Consider the following 22515-nt stretch of genomic DNA (forward strand, 5'->3'; position numbering starts at 1 on the left):
CCAGCGGACCTGTCATCTTTTCACTCCCTCCTCTCTACATGTTCTTCCTCTGTTTCTGCTGCTAAAGCCACTTTCTACTACTCTAAATTTCAAGCCTCTGCCTCTAACCCTAGGAAGCTCTTTGCCACCTTCTCCTCCCTGCTGAATCCTCCTCCTCCCCCTCCCTCCTCCCTCTCTGTGGATGACTTCGTCAACCATTTTGAAAAGAAGGTTGATGACATCCGATCCTCATTTACTAAGTCAAAGGACACCGTTGGTCCAGCTCACACTGACCTACCCTATGCTTTGACTTCTTTCTCCCCTCTCTCTCCAGATGAAATCTTGCGACTTGTGACGGCCGGCAACCCAACAACCTGCCCGCTTGACCCTATCCCCTCCTCTCTTCTCCAGACCATTTCAGGAGACCTTCTCCCTTACCTCACCTCGCTCATCAACTCATCCTTGACTGCTGGCTATGTCCCTTCCATCTTCAAGAGAGCGAGAGTTGCACCCATCCTCAAAAAACATACACTCGATCCCTCCGATGTCAACAACTACAGACCAGTATCCCTTCTTTCTTTTCTCTCCAAAACTCTTGAGCGTGCCGTCTCTAGCCAACTCTCCTGCTATCTCTCTCAGAATTACCTTCTTGATCCAAACCAGTCAGGTTTCAAGACTTGTCATTCAACTGAGACTGCTCTTCTCTGTGTCACGGAGGCTCTCCGCACTGCTAAAGCTAACTCTCTTTCCTGTGCTCTTATCCTTCTAGACCTATCTGCTGCCTTTGATACTGTGAACCATCAGATCCTCCTCTCCACCCTCTCCGAGTTGGGCATCTCCGGCGCGGCTCACTCTTGGATTGCATCCTACCTGACAGGTCACTCCTACCAGGTGGCATGGTGAGAATCTGTCTCCTCACCACATGCTCTCAACACTGGTGTCCCCTAGGGCTCAGTTCTAGGCCCTCTCCTATTCTCTCTATACACCAAGTCACTTGACTCTGTTATATCCTCACATGGTCTCTCCTTTCATTGCTACGCAGACGACACACAATTAATTTTCTCCTTTCCCCCTTCTGATAACCAGGTGGTGAATCGCATCACTGCATGTCTGGCAGACAAATCAGTGTGGATGTCGGATCACCATCTCAAGTTCAGACTGGGATGCTGACGGGAGAGGTTGTGTTTTCTCTAGCAGGAGGTAAGCTTGGCTTCTTATATGGTGTTGAGTAAAGCTTAAACCATGTATTTAGATTGTAGGTAGGTATTGTAGTTAGGTATTATAGGTAGTTTACTCAGGTAGTTATTGTAGGTTATTGTAGGTAATTATTGTAGGTAAGGACTGTATTCGGCGGACCCCGGCGAAGCACGAGGCTAGCCTACCCACTACTTGGACCAACAAAGCTAGCTAGCTAGCGGGTAGCTACCGGTAACTTTTAGCAACTGTGGTTAGCTGTTTCCAATGTTATTTCACGCTTAAGAGTACCTGTAATTGAGCCAGCTAGCTGCCACCTTCAGCTGTTTTTCTAACCTCATTATCATTAACGTTAGGTGGTTGGTAGCTGCTGTACTTAATTTCGGCTACTGATTGCAGTCTGACAGTTTGGCTTTATACATAGCTTGGGCTTTGTCGAGTAAGGCTTAAACTATGTTTTTAGATTGTAGTTAGGTACTATAGGTAGGTATCGTGGGCTGTATATTATTAAGTAGTATAGGTAGGCATCGTGGGCTGTTGTGGGTAGCTGTTGTGTAGTTATTGTAGGTTACTTTTGTATTCGGCGGTGCCGGATGTAGCACGAAGCTAGCTAGCTAACTCACCTCCTGGATTAGTTGGCGAGTTGCTATTAGCAACGGTTGCAACTAAAAACAATATCCTTTTAGCCAGCTACATTCGTTCGCAGCGACGCCGTTTTTCAAACAAAGTCAACACAGTAGCCATTGCTAGCCAGCCAACACTACCAGCAGGCTGTGGTAGCTAAATACAATATCTTTGTGCTAGCTACCCAACGTTTAATCGTTGCTGCGTTATGAAAGGTAAGCTTGGCTTCTTATATGGTGTTGAGTTAAGCTTAAACCATGTATTTAGATTGTAGGTAGGTATTGTAGTTTGGTATTATAGGTAGCTTACTCAGGTAGTTATTGAAGGTTATTGTAGGTAATTATTGTAGGTAAGGACTGTATTCGGCGGACTCCGGCGAAGCACGAGGCTAGCCTACCCACTACTTGGACCAACAAAGCTAGCTAGCTAGCGGGTAGCTACTGGTAACTTTTTGCAACTATGGTTAATTGTTTCCAATGTTATTTCATGCTTAAGAGTACCTGTGATTGAGCCAGCTAGCTGCTACCATTCAGCTGTTTTTCTAACCTCATCCGAGGCATTAACGTTAGGTGGTTGGTAGCTGCTGTACTTAATTACAGCTACTGATAACAGTCTGCTGTAGTTTACAACAATTCTAATTTCTAAAGTGGAAGTTGGGAGAGTTTTACTCGGGTGGTTCAGTGAAACAATTATAGTCTCTGAGGTGGAAGTTGGGAGAGTTATATATATATTTTTTTTTTTGGTGAGGGAGGCCTGCTCTCTCCTTTCCCTGATGTTTAGTTCATTTCATCCCGATCTCCTCTGCATTATTGTAGCCATCTGCTGCAGCCTGTCAACTATGCCTCTGCCTATCCCTGTTCTCTCCTCTCCGCACAGGCTACACAAACGCCTCACACCGCGTGGCTGCTGCCTCACTAACCTGGTGGTCCCTGCACGCACCACACACCTGGAGTTCCAGGTCTCAGGCAGCCTCTGGAACTGCCGTTCTGCCGCCAACAAGGCTGACTTCATCCCCGCCTATGCCACCCTCCAGTCCCTCGACTTCCTGGCACTGACGGAAACATGGATTACCACTGAAAACACTGCTACTCCTACTGCTCTCTCCTCGTCTGACCATGTGTTCTCGCATACCCCGAGAGCATCTGGTCAGAGGGGTGGTGGCACAGGAATCCTCATCTCTCCCAAGTGGTCATTCTCAATTTTTCCCCTAACCCATCTGTCTATCTCCTCATTTGAATTCCACGCTGTCACAGTCACTAGCCCATTTAAGCTTAATATCCTTGTCATCTATCGCCCTCCAGGTTCCCTTGGAGAGTTCATCAATGAGCTTGACGCCTTGATAAGTTCCTTTCCTGAGGATGGCTCACCCTTCACAGTCTTGGGGGATTTCAACCTCCCCACGTCTACATTTGACTCATTTCTCTCTGCCTCCTTCTTTCCACTCCTCTCCTCTTTTGACCTCACCCTCTCACCATCCCCCCCCACTCACAAGGCAGGCAATACGCTTGACTTCATCTTTACTAGATGTTGCTCTTCTACTAATCTCACTGCAACTCCCCTCCATGTCTCCGACCACTACTTTGTATCCTTTTCTCTCTCGCTCTCCTCCAACACTACTCACTCTGCCCCTACACAGATGGTAACGCGCCGCCGCAACCTTCGCTCTCTCTCTCCCACTACTCTCTCCTCTTCCATCCTATCATCTCTTCCCTCTGCTCAATCCTTCTCCTTCCAATCTCCTGATTCTGCCTCCTCAACCCTCCTCTCCTCCCTTTCTGCATCCTTTGACTCCCTGTGTCCCCTATCCTCCCGGCCGGCTCGGTCCTCCCCTCCAGCTCTGTGGCTTGATGACTCATTGCGAGCTCACAGAACAGAGCTCCGGGCAGCTGAGCGGAAATGGAAGAAAACTAAACTCCCTGCCGACCTGGCATCTTTTCACTCCCTCCTCTCTACATTTTCTTCATCTGTTTCTGCTGCTAAGGCCACTTTCTACCACTCTAAATTCCAAGCATCTGCCTCTAACCCTAGGAAGCTCTTTGCCACATTCTCCTCACTGCTGAATCCCCCCCCCTCACACTGCCCTACCCTATGCTTTGACTTCTTTCTCCCCTCTCTCTCCAGATAAAATCTTGCGACTAGTGACTGCAGGCCGCCCAACAACCTGCCCGCTTGACCCCATCCCCTCCTCTCTTCTCCAGACCATCTCCGGTGACCTTCTCCCCTACCTCACCTCGCTGATCAACTCATCCTTGACCGCTGGCCATGTCCCTTCCGTCTTCAAGAGAGCGAGAGTTGCACCCCTTCTCAAAAAACCAACACTCGATCCCACTGATGTCAACAACTACAGACCAGTATCCCTTCTTTCTTTTCTTTCCAAAACTATTGAGCGTGCCGTCTTTAGCCAACTCTCTTGCTATCTCTCTCAGAATGACCTTCTTGATCCAAACCAGTCAGGTTTCAGGACTGGTCATTCAACTGAGACTGCTCTTCTCTGTGTCACGGAGGCTCTCCGCACTGCTAAAGCTAACTCTCTCTCCTCTGCTCTTGTCCTTCTAGACCTGTCTGCTGCCTTTGATACAGTGAACCATCAGATCCTCCTCTCCACCCTCTCCGAGCTGGGCATCTCCGGCGCGGCTCACTCCTGGATTGCGTCCTACCTGACCGGTCGCTCCTACCAAGTGGCGTGGCGAGAAGCTGTCTCCGCACCACGTGCTCTCACCACTGGTGTCCCCCAGGGCTCAGTTCTAGGCCCTCTCCTTTTCTCCCTATACACCAAGTCACTTGGCTCTGTCATATCCTCACATGGCCTCTCCTATCATTGCTACGCTGACGATACACAACTAATCTTCTCCTTTCCCCCTTCTGATAACCAGGTGGCGAATCGCATCTCTGCATGTCTGGCCGACATATCAGTATGGATGACGGATCACCACCTCAAGCTGAACCCTGGCAAGACGGAGCTGCTCTTCCTCCCGGGGAAGGACTGCCCGTTCCATGATCTCGCCATCACGGTTGACAACTCCGTTGTGTCCTCCTCCCAGAGTGCGAAGAGCCTTGGCGTGACCCTGGACAACACCCTGTCGTTCTCCGCCAACATCAAGGCGGTGACCCGATCCTGCAGGTTCATGCTCTACAACATTCGGAGAGTACGACCCTGCCTTACACAGGAAGCGGCACAGGTCCTAATCCAGGCACTTGTCATCTCCCGTCTGGATTACTGCAACTCGCTGTTGGCTGGGCTCCCTGCCTGTGCCATTAAACCCCTACAACTCATCCAGAATGCCGCAGCCCGTCTGGTGTTCAACCTTCCCAAGTTCTCTCACGTCACCCCCCTCCTCCGCACACTCCACTGGCTTCCAGTTGAAGCTCGCATCCGTTACAAGACCATGGTGCTTGCCTATGGAGCAGTGAGGGGAACGGCACCTCCGTACCTTCAGGCTCTGATCAGTCCCTACACCCAGGCGAGGGCATTGCGTTCATCCACCTCTGGCCTGCTGGCTCCCCTTCCTCTGCGGAAGCATAGTTCCCGCTCAGCCCAGTCAAAGCTGTTCGCTGCTCTGGCACCCCAATGGTGGAACAAGCTCCCTCACGACGCCAGGACAGCGGAGTCACTCACCACCTTCCGGAGACATTTGAAACCCCACCTCTTTAAGGAACACCTGGGATAGGATAAAGTAATCCTTCTACCCCCCCCCCCCCCCCAAAAAAAAAAAAAAAAGTATAATTGTAAAGTGGTTATCCCACTGGCTATAGGGTGAATGCACCAATTTGTAGTCACTCTGGATAAGAGCGTCTGCTAAATGACGTAAATGTGCCCTTGAGCAAGGCACTTAACCCTAATTGCTCCTGTAAGTCGCTCTGGATAAGAGCGTCTGCTAAATGACTAAAATGTAAAATGTAAATGTAAGCTGAACCTCGGCAAGACGGAGCTGCTCTTCCTCCCGGGGAAGGACTGCCCGCTCCATGATCTCGCCATCTCGGTTGACAACTCCATTGTGTCCTCCTCCCAGAGTGCAAAGAACCTTGGCGTGACCCTGGACAACACCCTGTCATTCTCCGCTAACATCAAAGTGGTGACCCGATCCTGCAGGTTCATGCTCTACAACATTCGCAGAGTACGTCCCTTCCTTACACAGAAAGCGGCACAGGTCCTAATCCAGTCGCTTGTCATCTCCCATCTGGAATACTGCAACTCACTTTTGGCTTGGTTCCCTGCCTGTGCCATTAAAACCCTACAACTTAACCAGAACTTTGCAGCCCGTCTGGTGTTCAACCTTCCCAAGTTCTCTCATGTCACCCCGCTCCTCCGCACATTCCACTGGCTTCCAGTTGAAGCTTGCATCTACTACAAAACCATGGTGCTTGCCTACGGAGCTGTGAGGGAAAGGGCACCTCCTTACCTTCAGGCTCTGATCAGACCCTACACCCAAACGTGGGCACTACGTTCATCCACCTCTGGCCTGCTAGCCCCCCTACCTCTACGGAAGCACAGTTCCCGCTCAGCCCAGTCAAAGCTATTCGCCGCTCTGGCACCCCAATGGTGGAACAAGCTCCCCCACGACCCCAGGACAGCAGAGTCACTGACCACCTAACGGAGACACTTGAAACCCTACCTCTTTAAGGAATACCTGGAATAGTATAAAAGTAATCCTTCTAAAAAATAAACAACGGAAAAGTGGTGCGTGCATATGTATTCACCCCCTTTACTATGAAGTCCCTAAATATGATCTGGTGCAACCAATTACCTTCAGAAGTTTTCTGTTTTTTGTCTTATTTCTTGTTTGTTTCACAATAAAACATACTTTGCATCTTCAAAGTGGTAGGCATGTTGTGTAAATCAAATGATACAAACCACCCAAATATCAATTTTAATTTCAGGTTGTAAGGCAACAAAATAGGAAAAATGCCAAGGGGGTGAATCATTTCGCAAGCCACTGTAGCTGGCCTCGCTCCCTATAAAACGCTCGTTAGTTGTTGGAGTTTCATGCAGGAATGCTAGACTAGAATAGCTTGCTGGACATTTAATTTTTTGCATTTCTTATACAAATAGACTAGTCGAAGAGGGACGCAAGCTCTTGTTTGCTGAATGTTAAATACATCAGCCAATAGAACTAATGGGTAATTTGAAAGAAGAGCGAACACGCAATGTCGGTAGGCTATAGCAGTTATTTATTCAGACCCATAACCTTCTGCATCTAATTCTAGTCCTATATTATTCAAGGATGTCATTAGAATTGAATTGAATTGAATTTACGATGAAGATAAGGAGAACAAAACTTATTTCATTTCACTGTTAAGAGTGAGGAAGGAATGAAGTAACAATAGAGGAAGTAGGCTAATAACTATGAAAGGTATGAAAGGTAAATATGCGTCAGCCTACTAATTTAAAAAACAATCGTAACCTATACTTGTAACTTTGTAGGCCGCATGTGATGCACCAGAATCCCATGTTCTCTCTCTGCTTTATAATGGTTTGAACGATGTGCATAATTCCAGTCCATATAATACAGCATAATAAAGTACAGTAATACAGTTCACACTCAAAAAGATTAGCCTACTGGAGCTAGTTTCATTTATTTACCCAAGAGAGCATATAGCTTGCTACATCTATGGGCTTTCATGTTTTTCTGTCCTACGTAATGTGCAGTAGCCTATATCACATATGTATTGGATAATGACACAATCATTTGGGCTTTTTTGGGCTTGGGCTCATAAAATGTCTTTAATGTAGGTCTCATAAAATGTATTTAATGTATGGCTCATCAGGCTCAGGTAGCATCATGCTTGCATTTCAAGTCCAGACATAAGCCTATTTATGTGCTTTATAATGCTTTTGAATGACAGTTCCGGTTTTGGTGGGAAATACCAGGTTAAGCGGGAGAAAAGTGATTTATTCTCGGGATGGAACATTTGTAAAATACCCGGAAAATATTCAACTCTAGTGGAAACACACCACTGGTGGGAAAATGTGCATATTTTCTTTATACATATTTTAGAATATTCCCATGAAAATCTGTCGCCAATTGGATGGAAACCTAGCTAGTGACTTTGAAAGAGGGGTCTCAAAGGAGCATAGCGGGTTTAAAGGCTGTGTGTGTGTGTTTGTGTCACAGTCACCATCTCAACCCAACTGAACACTTGTTGGAAATTCTGGAGCGACGCCTGAGACAGCGTCTTCCACCACTATCAACAAAACACCAAATGATAGCATTTCTCATGGACGAATTGTGTCGCATTGCTCCAATAGAGTTCCAGACACCTGTAGAATCTATGCCAAGGTGCATTGAAGCTGCTTTGGTGGCTCGTGGTGGCCCAACGCTCTATGAAGACACTTAATGTTGGTGTTTCCTTTATTTTGGCAGTTACCTGTAAATTGCACTATATGTGGGGATCTCTGATTCACAGTGAGCAGTTGTGTGGTGCAACCATTCTCGCACTGCAGAAGATGAGTGTGTGTGTGTGTTATTGTTTTGAGGTTGGCAAACCACAGCGAAAAACCCTTTAGGGTAGAGACGATGATGCAACACACACACGCACACGTGCACACACGCACACGCACACGCTAAACGCAGCAGTAGCCCTTGGGCCTGACCACAGACCACTGTAATAAGGTCTGTTGCCATGTTTACACGCATGTCTATTTTTTTGAGGGAGGATGATTGTTGATTGGTGTCTGAAGGCTAAATGGGCTGATTGGGATGGAGGGAAGATGTTATCCTATCTTTCCCTAATGGGCTTAGGATCATCAAGGCAACGGATTGGCCAAAACATCCCAGGCATTCCCTGCAAGTAAGAGCGTCAGGATGAGAATGGGAACAGGGTGTTGACGCTAGGCAGCGAGATTTGCTGCCCACCCATATTGTTACCCGTCAAACGGATCTGGTAGGAGAGAGGGATGGAGACAGGAGGAAGGATGGAGAGATAGATGAGAGGGAGAGGTAGAGAGTGAGAGTAGGCCGGAAGGCATCTTTGAGGGACTTTCCAGACTCTCTTCTTCTATAAATCCTGTGTTTGACAGCAGATCTACAGGTCTCTGTGTACCTGCCTGCCCTAACACACGCTCTCGTACGCAACACATACCTCCACCACACAGGTGCCATATCTCCCCCCTCCTCCCCTGTTTAAGTATTTGAGTTGTATTTCTTCATCTCCATAGCTGCAGCGACATCTTTGCTAGCTAAGCAGAAAGCACCTGTAATTAAATAGACAGACAAACACAGGAGAGAGGGAGAGGGACATTTTTGGGAGAAAAACAGTGCAGGGGAATTTGGGTCTTTGTGGGAGTATGCGTGTTGAGCCTTGCGCTATGATCTCTCAAGAATAACTAGGTGATAAGTAAATCAAAATGACACCCTATTCCTTACATACATATATAGGAAATATGGTGCAATTTGGGACAAAACCAATGCCTTATCACAGGTCTGTCAGTGTGACCTGAGCTAGAAACTGCTGCATTTTCTCTTTTACTGTGGAGTAAGATAGGCTTGAATGAAAGGTGTGTTTTCTTCTTAACCTGGGATGCAATGCAGTCTTTTCATGCTACAGTACAAAGGCACCTGGCAACAAAGGCAAAATACACATCATACCAATGGTGAATGGTGTCTTGTTTTCTGAATGTGTAGTGGAATGAGAATGTGTTCTCAGTCAACTTACCTGGTAAAATAAAACAATTATTTTTAAACCTTTAATGCTGTCTTTTAATAGCACAGGACTGCGAGTGTAGCAAACACACATTCCAATGCACATACCAATATGGTGGCAAACAGTCAGTTATTGTTTCATATTTTCACCACGTCGTATTAAGACACAGCATTTCAATGTCACAGGAATCCCATTGCTAGTGGGTAAATCCTCTGGTGTGTGTGTTTTTGGTTTTACTCTCCTTGTGAGCACCAGGGCCCAGACTCACAAAACACTTCTTACGCAAAAATGTAAGAAGCTTCTTAAGAAAATATAAGAAGTTCATAAGATAGTTTGTTAGTGCAATTCCTCAACAATATCTTAAGATTTTGTTACGCGGAGCAGGGGAACCCAAGAGCAGACTCAGACAAGGAGACTGGGATGAAGTAACCAAGGTATTTATTGAGACACAGGGGGGAGATGGAGTGCAGGTCAGGGGAAACTGCTGGAAACCAGGTGTGGAGGCTGCGGCTGGAGAGAGGGGGGTTGAGACAGGGTGAGCAGGTCTGGAGGGGAATCCAAGGGAGTAGTAGTGGGGAACTAGAGACGTGGGACTGGAGACAGGGACCAGAGTCAGAGCGGGCAAAACTGTAGTGGAGAGGAAAACAGCGTCAGGCAAGGAAAACAGGCACAACAGGATAACAGGATCTATATCGCAACAAACGGCTAGAACCGTAGACTGACTGAGCAGAGATTACGATCTGGCAGTGTGGAAGTGCCAGGACTGAGTATTTGTAGAGGTCTTGATTATGGAACAGGTTGCAGCTGGTGGGGATCTGCTCTGACTCCAGCACACCTGTCTCCGCCCACACACACAGACAGACAGACAGACAGAGTACTGAGGGAGTGGCGGCAGGTCAAGGAGACACAGGATGAGCAGTAGATGGCGTTTCAGGAGCAGATGTAACAGATTTAAAGATTTTCTCAAATATCTTCTTACAAATCTTCTTAAGATGTTTGTTGCTATGCAACTATTTTAGCTAGCTATCTAGCTAGCAATGGCAATCATGTTAGCATATTTCTTGCTGAGATTACTGTTCTAGAACATGTTAGGTTTAAAATAATAAATACTGAAACTTTCAGATTAAGTTTGTGAGTGAATTAAACATGTTCAATTGCTTTCAATTGAGCTTTTTCTCTCACTGCACTGAGTTTAAGACAAGGGTTTAGCTATTTTAGAATTTCGAACATGTTGAGTGTGATGCGGTAGGACGAAGTCAGGCGCAGGACACAGAGCTAATCAAAAACGTACTTTACTCGTAGGTAACGTAAATAACATAACCTCCACGCAGGGAGGAACAAACCCGCTCACCAGACGACAACCAAACATGAACAAACACGCACACAACACAGTGGGAGCCAGAGGGTTAAATAGGAAACAAATCATAGACATAATGGGAACCAGGTGTGTACAATTAAGACAAAACAAGTAGAACACAGAAACATAGATCGGTGGCAGCTAGTACTCCGGTGACGACGAACGCCGAAGCCTGCCCGAGCAAGGAGGAGGAGCAGCCTCGGCTGAATCCGTGACAGTACCCCCCCCCCCCCCCCTTGACACGCGGCTCCAGCCGTGCGCCGACACTGGCCTCGGGGACGGCCAGGAGGACACGGCGCAGGGCGAGTCGGATGATGACGGTGGAAATCCCTCAACATGGAGGGATTGAGGACGTCCCTCCTAGGGACCCAGCACCGTTCCTCCGGACCGTACCCCTCCCACTCCACGAGATACTGCAGGCCCCCCACCCGACGCCTCGAATCCAGGATGGAACGGACCGAGTACGCCGGTGCCCCCTCGATGTCCTCCCGTATCTCAGACTCCTGGAGTGGACCAGCTACCATCGGCCTGAGGAGAGACACATGTAACGAGGGGTTAATACGATACTCAGGAGGAAGCTGTAACCTATAACAAACCTCGTTCAATCTCCTCAGGACTTTAAATGGCCCCACAAACCGCCGACCCAGCTTCCGGCAGGGCAGGCGAAGGGGCAGGTTTCGGGTCGAGAGCCAGACCCAGTCCCCCGGTGCATACACCGGGGCCTCACTGCGGTGGCGGTCGGTGCTCGCCTTTTGTCGCCTGATGGCCCGTTGCAGGCGTACATGGGCAGCGTTCCAGGTCTCCTCCGAGCACCGAACCATTCATCCACCGCAGGTGCCTCGATCTGGCTCTGATGCCATGGTGCCAGGACCGGCTGATAAGCTAATACACACTGAAATGGAGAAAGGTTAGTGGAGGAGTGGTGGAGGGAATTTTGGGCCATCTCTGCCCAGGGATGAAAACCGATCACTTCCCCGGCCGGTCCTGGCAATAGGACCGCAGAAACCTACCCACATCCTGGTTTACTCTTTCCACCTGCCCATTACTCTCGGGGTGAAACCCTGAGGTAAGGCTGTCCGAGACCCCCAGACGTTCCATGAACACCCTCCAGACCCTTGAGGTGAACTGGGAACCCCGATCAGACACTATATCCTCAGGTACCCCGTAGTGCCAGAAGACGTGTGTAAATAGGGCCTCAGCAGTCTGTAGGGCCGTAGGGAGACTGGGCATAGGAATGAGACGACAGGACTTAGAAAACCGATCCACAACGACCAGGATCGTGGTGTTCCCTTGAGATGGGGGAAGGTCCGTAACAAAATCCACCGATAGGTGGGACCACGGCAGTTGTGGAACGGGTGGGGTTGTAATTTCCCTCTGGGCAGGTGTCTAGGTGCCTTACACTGAGCGCACACCGAGCAGGAGGAAACATAAACCCTCTCGTCCTTGGCTAAAGTGGGCCACCAGTATTTCCCACTAAGACAGTGCACTGTCCTACCGATGCCAGGATGACCAGAGGAGGGTGACGTGTGAGCCCAATAGATCAATCGATCGCGGACCTCTAACGGCACGTACATACAACCCTCTGGACACTGGGGGGAGTGGGTTCTGTACGTAACGCCCGTGTCAACCTCCCACACCACCGGTGCCACCAGACACGACGCCAGAAGTATGGGAGTGGGCTCAATGGACCTCTCCTCTGTGTCATACAGTCAGGACAGGGCGTCTGCCTTAGCGTTCTGGGAACCTGGTCTGTATGAAAGGGTGAACACAAAACGAGTGAAAAACATGGCCCACCTTGCCTGGCGAGGGTTCAATCTCCTCGCCGCCCGAATGTACTCCAGACTATCTAATGCATGTACAGGGAAGGGCACATCAACAGGAACACTAGGAATCCCTAAACTACGAGAAAACTGACGATCAATAAAGTTCCCAGCTGTGCCTGAATCTACGAGCGCCTTATGCTGGGAATGAGGGGAAAACTCTGGAAATACGATATCAATGCACATATGCGCAACAGGGAGCTCTGGGTGAGTCGGGTGCCTACTCACCTGAGATGGTCCACCAGTGCTCTGCCTACTGCCTCGACTCCCTGAAGACCCTCCCCAGCACCGACCAGCAGTGTGTCCTCTGCGGCCACAGTTGGTGCAGGAGATGGCCCTTCTTCCGGTCTCCCTAAGCGCAGCACCTCCGAGCTCCATTGGGGTAGGGTCGGAGGTGCTGGGGGATGGAATGGACGGCCCCTGATCCGGATGTCCGCGGGTCGCCAACAGGTTGTCCAGCCTTATCGACATATCCACCAGTTGGTCCAGGGTAAGGCTGGTGTCCCTGCAGGCCAGTTCCCGACGAATGTCCTCCCGTAGGCTGCATCGGTAGTGGTCGATCAGGGCCCTCTCATTCCATCCTGCGCTGGCAGCCAGAGTCCTGAAGTCCAGTGCAAAGTCCTGTGCGCTCCTCTTCCCCTGTCTGAGGTGGAATAGACGTTCCCCCGCCGCTCTCCCCTCCGGTGGATGATCGAATACCACCTGAAAGCGGCGGGTGAAATCCTCATAGCGTACTGACGCTGCATCTATTCCTCCCCACTCGGCGTTGGCCCACTCGAGCGCTCTCCCCGACAGACAGGAGATGAGGGAGCCGGCCTGGCACCCGGCAGCTGTACCATCGTATGCCCTCGGAAGCAAGAGCCGAATCCCACTGGACCCAGGTGACGAAGGGGTGGACAGCGGTGTGGGTGGTTGTGTAGTTGGAGGAGGTGTAGGATAACCACCTCTCTCCCATCGCTCCATGGTGTTCAACACACGCTCCATTGCGGTGCCGAGATTCTGGATCAGGGTCGCCTGCTGTTGGACACGTTCCTCCATTGATCCGGACGAAATGAATGTACCTGCTGACTCCATTTATGGTGCGTGTTTCTGTCAGGCGGTCAGTGTGATGTGGTAGGACGAAGTCAGGCGCAGGACACAGAGCTAATCGAAAACGTACTCTACTCGTAGGTAACGTAAATAACATAACCTCCACGCAGGGAGGAACAAACCCGCTCACCAGACGACAACCAAACATGAACAAACACGCACACAACACAGTGGGAGCCAGAGGGTTAAATAGGAAACAAATCATAGACATAATGGGAACCAGGTGTGTACAATGAAGACAAAACAAGTAGAACACAGAAACATAGATCAGTGGCAGCTAGTACTCCGGTGACGACGAACGCCGAAGCCTGCCCGAGCAAGGAGGAGGAGCAGCCTCGGCTGAATCCGTGACAGAACATTCCCAATAACTTAATTTTCAATAATTTTTGCTTAAGGAGAAACATAAGAAAACATTTCCAAGAACCTTTTTGAGGAATAGCAACTTTGCTTAGCTTTCTTCTTAAGCCTATAGTTAAGGAAAAAATATCATTTAAGAACAAATTTTTCTTAAGAAGGTTTTGTGAATCTGGGCCTAGAAGGGTTAGGGGTTTGGCTTAGGGTTAGATTAAGGGTTAGGGCTAGGGAAACAAATATATTGAATTGGGATCAATTGTTTGGTCCCCATGAGGATAGTAAAACAAATGTACGTGTTTGTGACAGTTTTTTTTTAGAAGAGTAGACCCACGCATACACACGTAAGTTTGTTTTACTATCTCCGTGGGGACCAAACAATTGATTCCCATTCAAAATCCTTTCAAAATCCTCCCAAAATCTTCGCTGCCTATCCCACAAGGAGAATAAAATAAAAAACACACATACCAGAGGACTTATTCACTGGCCATGGGATACTTGTGACATTGAAATGCTGTGTCTTCATACAGCGTGTTTTTTAAAGTTATGGCGGTAATGCTTTCTCTGGCGTGTGTTCAGTGTTTGATGGCAGTGTCTGTCAGTGAGATACCTCTTGTTTCCTCTCTGGGCAAAGAGAGGCAGGCATCAGTAGAGATAGGAATGTTTCTGCGTGGGCTGTCAGGCTGTTATTGTTATTCTGATCCATTTTAAGAAACTTGGTTTCCACTGAAAACAAAGGGGAACGATTAACGACGTGACGCAAGTTCCAACAAGGCTCTGAATTATGTTAAATCGCCTCTCTCTCTCTCCCCAGCTCTCTCTCCCGCTCTCCCACTGTTTGAGTGTTATTGTGTCTGGTTCTTAGGGAATGGCAAATTGGCACATCACAAATAAATATAATGCTCTGTTTTTTTAACAGGTGTGTGTAGGTTGTGTGTACAACCAAAACATAAGTGACACAATTGAAACAAGACAGGACTAAAGCTGCAGAGGTTGGGGATGCAACCACCCTTCATAACAGATATACAGTACAGTACATGGTGATAGATACATAATACACACACACAGTACCAGTCAAAGGTTTGGACACACCTACTCTTTCCAGGGTTTTTCTTTATTTTTGCTATTTTCTACATTGTAGAATAATAGTGAAGACATCAAATCTATGAAATAACACATATGGAATCATGTAGTAACCAAAGAAGTGTTAAACAAATCAAAATATATTTTATATTTGAGATTCTTCAAATAGTCACCCTTTGCCTTGATGACAGCTTTGCACACTCATTGCCTTTTGTAGTGATCACTCTATTAAACAGTTTGTAGTGGAGGAAAAATGTGCGTCAGTTTCTGGATTTGACTCACAGTTGGGAATTAGAAATATTGGGGAATATGTTCACTGTCCTCTTTAATGCTCTTGCAAATATTTCTAAAACACTAATTTAAAACATCAGGGGAGGAATCAGTGTAGTTGAATGTTGATGATGTGGTTGTGATGCTGCTCTCCAACAGGGTTTGGGTCAGTTCCTTTTTAATTTCAATATATCTTGCTCTCCAACATCTGGCAGTTCACTGGTCATAAGACTGAGGACAGCATACATCAAAGCTACTGTGTGTGACCTCATACCTGACCCATTTGTCCCTGTGGGGAAAGAGGAAGTTGAACAATACCACTATATCTGACTGTTATAGACTTCACATTACCACTGCTCATCAAAGAGTAGTGTGCGTGTGTGTGTGTGTGTGTGTGTGTGTGTGTGTGCATTTTGCAGGTCTATGTGGTCTTCTAGTCCTAGATGGATCATATAGAGGATGTGTTATATGTATCAGGGGGAAACATACGGCTATGGAGGTATGTGAAGGGAAAGCATAACGGTACAAAGATATTTAATATTCATATCTGTCAAGTCACACAGTTAGTCTGTGCTCAAAAGGTTGGATTCCAATAGGCAGTACACGTGCGCAGAAATTAACGTGTGTCTGTGTGTGTGCCCCAAACCCCGGGTCTGCACGTATTCTGTACATTTAGAAACCTATTTTTATGATGTCTGAATATTTGCTTGGCGGCCGGTGGACCCCCAATGCTGAGCTTGGCTGGGTGCCTGGACCTAGAACAATATCAGGGGGCTGGAAAGAGCGAGGGGCCCAGCCAGACACGCGCACGCAGCCATGCAGCTACACACACACATACAGAAATGTCTGGCCTCTAAGCCGTCAGCACCATGGCCCTGCCTTACATAATGACAAAGAGTGGAGGCATTAAGGCAATTTGTTTGATTCAAGATGTCAAGACGGCCCGAACCCTGCCCTTCTCAGCTGGTTTTGATACCACGGCCTGTGCGTGTGTTCCTTTCTGCATACCTCATCTGTGAAATAAGGAGGAATTGAGGAATTGACAGGCTCACTCACACAGACAGAGTGGAGGTCTCATCTCAGTAAGTGAGGTCTGTGAGAGGCAAGAGAGGGGGACGAGTGACAAAAGCTAGGGCTACATAGAAGAGGGAGGAAGAGGGGGAAGAGGAGGAGGTCGGAGAGGAGGAGGGTGGGAAGATGAAGGACAGGAGTGAGGGTAAAAGAAGTGAGACGGGAGAGGAAGAGGATAAGAGAAAGAAGTAGAGGAGAGAAAAAGGCATTCGTTTTTAAGGTAGTGGCCTCACATGAAAGAGGGCATTGTGAGTCTGTTAGGCCCAAGGTTCCATCTGGAGCCAGAGAAACACAGCACTACTTTTGACCAGGGCCCATAGGGCTTTCTAGGGCCCAGAGTAGGAAAAGGATGCCATTTGGGATGCAGCCCAGGCCTCTCCCCCCTCTGCTTGGTGTAGCAGCCTGGTATTTTAGGTACTTGTTTCACTCAACAACTCCTGACAGCTCAGTGGGAGAAAGCACGTCTTGACTAGGCAGTGTGTGTAGATGTGTGTGTAGATGATTACCACCCAAAGCGAATAGTACCTGTGTGTGAGTGTGAGTGTAGTGGGCACCGTTAATGAAAACTTCAACAAAAAGAGTGGAGCGCCATGGTTGATTAGGCTGAGCTCGAACGGACGAGTTTAATCGAAGGTGAATAACCCAACCTGTGTGTGTGCGTGTGTGTGTTAGTGTGTGTGTGTGAGTGCGTGTTTGTGTTAGTGTGTGAGTGTGTGAGTGTGTGAGTGTGTGAGTGTGTGTGTGTGGAAAAGAGCCCCTCATGTTAAAAAGTGGGTCTTTATCCTAGAGCCCTGTAGCAGTAGGGGGGAAGCAAGAAACTGCTGACACGTTTCCGCTGTGCAGTGTGTGTGTATGTACAGTACGCGGCTGTGTGTTTGTGTATGTGTGTATGTTCACAGTCAACCACCAACACGTTTCCGCTGTGCAGACAGCGCTCCTACCGCACAGTCCAGGTGTGTCGACCACGACCAGCTTGGCTTTACGCGGTTAAATGTGGTCTTGTCCTCAAATGGTCTGGTCACACACACAGGGAGAAAGACACACACTCTCCAGACTACAAACCCCCTAAAAGTTTAACTTCTTGGTCATTTGAGCTGCATCAGAACAATTGTCCATGAACAAACACTTTAACACTAGTATGATTTCCATCTGTATTGATGTGAATGTTTTCTCTCATTGTTTCTGTCAGATCTCCACTAACACAGCTAACGTGGATGGTGTTGGTACTCTGCGTCTACTGGACGCTATAAAGATGTGTGGTCTGACCAACAGTGTGAAGTTCTACCAGGCCTCTACTAGTGAACTCTGCGGGAAGGTCCAGGAGATCCCTCAGAAAGAGACCACCCCGTTCTACCAACGCTCACCTTTTGGTAACAACATGCATGCACGCACAGACATGCACACGCAGACACGCATGCTCACACGTCTCTACTCGAAGGACATTTCAGCTTAATTTCATATGGACCCTTCTATTCCCTAGCACTGCTCTTCAAAGAGGTGTGTGTGTGTATGTGCGTGTGTGCATGCGTGTGTGAACAGAGAGGGCTTCAGAGTTCCCTACACACTCCTCCAGGCTAAACTTCTGACTGAAGACGCAAGTGGGCCTTACTTTAACAAAGACACCTTTATGCCCAGCGCAAACACACACACAAATACACACACACACGTCTCAGGTTTCATGTTCTGTGTTGTCTAAATGTCCTCCTCCCTGACACTTTCCCTGCCTGTCTGTTGACATCTGATCTGCCTGAATGGGAAGGAGGGGATGCAGCATACCATAATAACCAGGACCACTCCACTATTAATTAGAGGTGAGGGGGAGCATGGCGTAACTATGGTGACCTCCCTTCACCTCCTGTCCATGTCAGTGTGCCAACCCTGTGGCTTAATCAAAGGGCAGGGCTCCTCCCCTCCCCTCCCCCCCATTCCCTCCCTGAGTCTGTGGCATCTCTCTCATCATTGGAGAGGGAGGGTGAGGAGAGAGAGGAGGGGTGAAGACTAAAGAAAGAGGAGGGGTGAGGACTGGGTAGAGGGTGAAGAGAGAGGGGGAGGCAGAGAGGTGTAGGGAGAGGAGAGAGTGGGAGATGGGAGAGAGTGAGAGGAGGGGGTGAGGAGAGGGGATAGGGTGAGGAGAGAGGGGAAGGAGAGAGCGAGAGGGCAAGGTTGGAGGGGTTGATAGGAAGGAGATGAAAATGGTGAGGAAGAGCAAAGAAAGAAGGATGGAAACTATGAGAGAAAGGAGGAGGGGACGTCATCAGTCTTGTGATTGCTTCTACTCACTCATCATTAGACTGCAGTCCAGTGAAACATGATCTGTAGTAAAACTGGACTCTGGACTCAAATGTTACGACCTGACTGTTGCACATTCATATGTCTCTCTCTCTCTCTCTCTCTCTCTCTCTCTCTCTCTCTCTCTCTCTCTCTCTCTCTCTCTCTCTCTCTCTCTCTCTCTCTCTCTCTCTCTCTCTCTCTCTCTCTCTCTCTCTCTCTCCCCCTCTCTCTCTCTCTCTCTCTCTCTCTCTCTCTCTCTCTCTCTCTCTCTCTCTCTCTCTCTCTCTCTCTCTCTCTCTCTCTCTATCCCTCCCTCTCTCTCTCAGGTGCTCCTAAGCTGTATGCCTATTGGATTGTAGGGAGGCCTATAACCTGTTTGCTGTCAACAGGATCCTCTTCAACCACGAGAGCCCCAGAAGAGATGAGCAGTGCTGCCTATAATTATAGCACACTTCCTGTACCATGCCTGCTATGGGTGAAGCCCATTTGTACTTTTTTCAGCCTCATTTTTAGTGAAAACATTTTTGTGAATGCATGACACATACACACACACACTCACACGTAACAGACACACACACACACACTACCACAGATTTGTGCACACACACACCAAAGCCACCGGTTGCGGTAGATAATGTGGATTTTTGATATGGGTTGTGAGCCCAGAGGTTAGAGAGGTTGTGAGCACTGGTTTAACCTGATTTCCACACCACTGTGACCTGAAATGAGTACCACATGACTGGACACACACACACATACACACACCCTCCGCTGTTCTTGGTCGCCTGTTCAGGTGTTTATGATTTATTCCTAATAAAAGCCCCGGCCACGACCCCAGTCAAAGGTCAGGGGTCAACCAGTAAATCCTAATGGTTTACCAGAGAGACGGGGAGAATCAGTGGGAGGGTGTGGGAATGGTTATATGAGCTAAATTGTAGTTACTCCAAGCATATAGAGTCAGGGTAATTTGACTGAGGGAGAATTGTCTTAGAGACAGATGAAGAGATGGAGGGATCGAGCATTAGAATGAAAGAGGCATGGGAGAGTTAGCAATGGAGAAAGTTTGAATAAGGGATTGAGTGTGGGCTGGCAGGGAGTGAGAAAGACAGACAGAGAGAGAGATGGCAAGGAGGGATGGATTCAGACAGACACTCAAACCGACAGACAGATTGAACCTCTGACATCTAAGAAGCTGGTCTTTCCCCAACAGACGTATTTGGACAATTATTTTGGCCTTCTCTCATTCTTTCTCTCTTTACCCTCTTTCTCTCTCTTTACATTTACATTTGACATTTTAGTAATTTAGCAGACGCTCTTATCCAGAGCGACTTACGGTAGTGAGTGCATACATTTTCATACTTTTTTCATACTGGTCCCCCGTGGGAAACGAACCCACAACCCTGGCATTGCAAGCGCCATGCTCTACAAACTGAGCTACCTTTCTCGCTCTTTTGCTCTCTCCCTCCATCCCTCCCTCTCTCATTTACATTTTACATTTACATAATTTAGCAGACGCTCTTATCCAGAGCGACTTACAAATTGGTGCATTCACCTTATAGCCAGTGGGATAACCACTTTATAATATGTTTTAAATTTTTATTTTTTGGGGTGGGGTGGGTTAAGCGGGGGTAGAAGGATTACTTTATCCTATCCCAGGTATTCCTTAAAGAGGTGGGGTTTCAAGTGTCTCCGGAAGGTGGTGAGTGACTCCGCTGTCCTGGCGTCGTGAGGGAGCTTGTTCCACCATTGGGGTGCCAGAGCAGCGAACAGTTTTGACTGGGCTGAGCGGGAACTGTGCTTCCACAGAGGTAGGGGGGCCAGCAGGCCAGAGGTGGATGAACGCAATGCCCTCGTTTGGGTGTAGGGACTGATCAGAGCCTGAAGGTACGGAGGTGCCGTTCCCCTCACAGCTCCGTAGGCAAGCACCATGGTCTTGTAGCAGATGCGAGCTTCAACTGGAAGCCAGTGGAGTGTGCGGAGGAGCGGGGTGACGGGAGATGCAAAGTGCCTGGATTAGGACCTGTGCCGCTTCCTGTGTAAGGCAGGGTCGTACTCTCCGAATGTTGTAGAGCATGAACCTACAGGATCGGGTCACCGCCTTGATGTTAGCGGAGAAAGACAGGGGAGGAAGAGGGAGGAAGAGCAGCTCCGTCTTGCCGAGGTTCAGCTTGAGGTGGTGATCCATCATCCACACTGATATGTCTGCCAGACATGCAGAGATGCGATTCGCCACCTGGTTATCAGAAGGGGGAAAGGAGAAGATTAGTTGTGTGTCATCTGCGTAGCAATGATAGGAGAGGCCATGTGAGGATATGACAGAGCCAAGTGACTTGGTGTATAGCGAGAATAGGAGAGGGCCTAGAACTGAGCCCTGGGGGACACCAGTGGTGAGAGCACGTGGTGCAGAGACAGATTCTCGCTACGCCACTTGGTAGGAGCGACCTGTCAGGTAGGACGCAATCCAAGAGTGAGCCGCGCCGGAGATGCCCAACTCGGAGAGGGTGGAGAGGAAGATCTGATGGTTCACAGTATCAAAGGCAGCAGATAGGTCTAGAAGGATAAGAGCAGAGGAGAGAGAGTTAGCTTTAGCAGTGCGGAGAGCCTCCGTGACACAGAGAAGAGCAGTCTCAGTTGAATGACCAGTCTTGAAACCTGACTGGTTTGGATCAAGAAGGTCATTCTGAGAGAGATAGCAAGAGAGTTGGCTAAAGACGGCACGCTCAAGCGTTTTGGAGAGAAAAGAAAGAAGGGATACTGGTCTGTAGTTGTTGACATCAGAGGGATCGAGTGTATGTTTTTTGAGTAGGGGTGCAACTCTCGCTCTCTTGAAGATGGAAGGGACATAGCCAACGATCAAGGATGAGTTGATGAGCGAGGTGAGGTAAGGGAGAAGGTCACCGGAGATGGTCTGGAGAAGAGAGGAGGGGATAGGGTCAAGCGGGCAGGTTGTTGGGCGGCCGGCCGTCACAAGTCGCAAGATTTCATCTGGAGAGAGAGGGGAGAAAGAAATAAAAGCATAGGGTAGGGCAGTGTGAGCAGGACCAGCAGTTTCATTTGACTTAACAAACGAGGATCGGATGTTGTCAACCTTCTTTTCAAAATGGTTGACGAAGTCATCCACAGAGAGGGAGGAGGGGGAGGAGGATTCAGCAGGGAAGAGAAGGTGGCAAAGAGCTTCCTAGGGTTAGAGGCAGATGCTTGGAATTTAGAGTGGTAGAAAGTGGCTTTAGCAGCAGAAACAGATGAAGAAAATGTAGAGAGGAGGGAGGGAAAAGATGCCAGGTCCGCAGGTAGTCTAGTTTTCCTCCATTTCCGCTCGGCTGCCCGGAGCCCTGTTCTGTGAGCTCGCAATGAATCGTCAAGCCACGGAGCAGGAGGGGAGGACCGAGCCGGCCGGGAGGATAGGGGACATAGAGAGTCAAAGGATGCAGAAAGGGAGGAGAGGAGGGTTGAGGAGGCAGAATCAGGAGATTGGAGGGAGAAGGATTGAGCAGAGGGAAGAGATGATAGGATGGAAGAGGAGAGAGTAGCGGGAGAGAGAGTGCGAAGGTTGCGACGGCGCAGTACCATCTGAGTAGGGAAAGAAGGAGGCAGAGAGAAATTAGTCAAAGGTAGACGTAGGGAGGTTGAAGTCACCCAGAACTGTGAGGGGTGAGCCATCCTAAGTTCCAGGAAAGGAACTTATCAAGGCGTCAAGCTCATTGATGAACTCTCCAAGGGAACCTGGAGTGCGATACATGACAAGGATGTTAAGCTTGAATGGGC

At 48.6% G+C, this 22515-nt stretch overlaps 1 protein-coding gene across 1 annotated transcript in view; it reads left to right on the plus strand.

Annotated features, from left to right (window-relative positions):
• Positions 1-22515, plus strand: part of LOC311149150 (uncharacterized protein) — a gene marked incomplete at both ends in the record, with an annotated part of 190487 nt that overhangs the window by 116682 nt on the left and 51290 nt on the right. Inside the window, 2 exons of the mRNA XM_084186236.1 lie at positions 17379-17432; positions 17669-17849. Of these exons, the coding sequence (XP_084042362.1) occupies positions 17379-17432; positions 17669-17849 (235 nt within the window). The remainder of the gene's footprint in view (positions 1-17378; positions 17433-17668; positions 17850-22515) is intronic.

The sequence above is a fragment of the Coregonus lavaretus genome, assembly GCF_964263955.1.
Source record: "Coregonus lavaretus genome assembly, chromosome: 21".
In the NCBI taxonomy this organism is placed as follows: Eukaryota; Metazoa; Chordata; class Actinopteri; order Salmoniformes; family Salmonidae; genus Coregonus; species Coregonus lavaretus.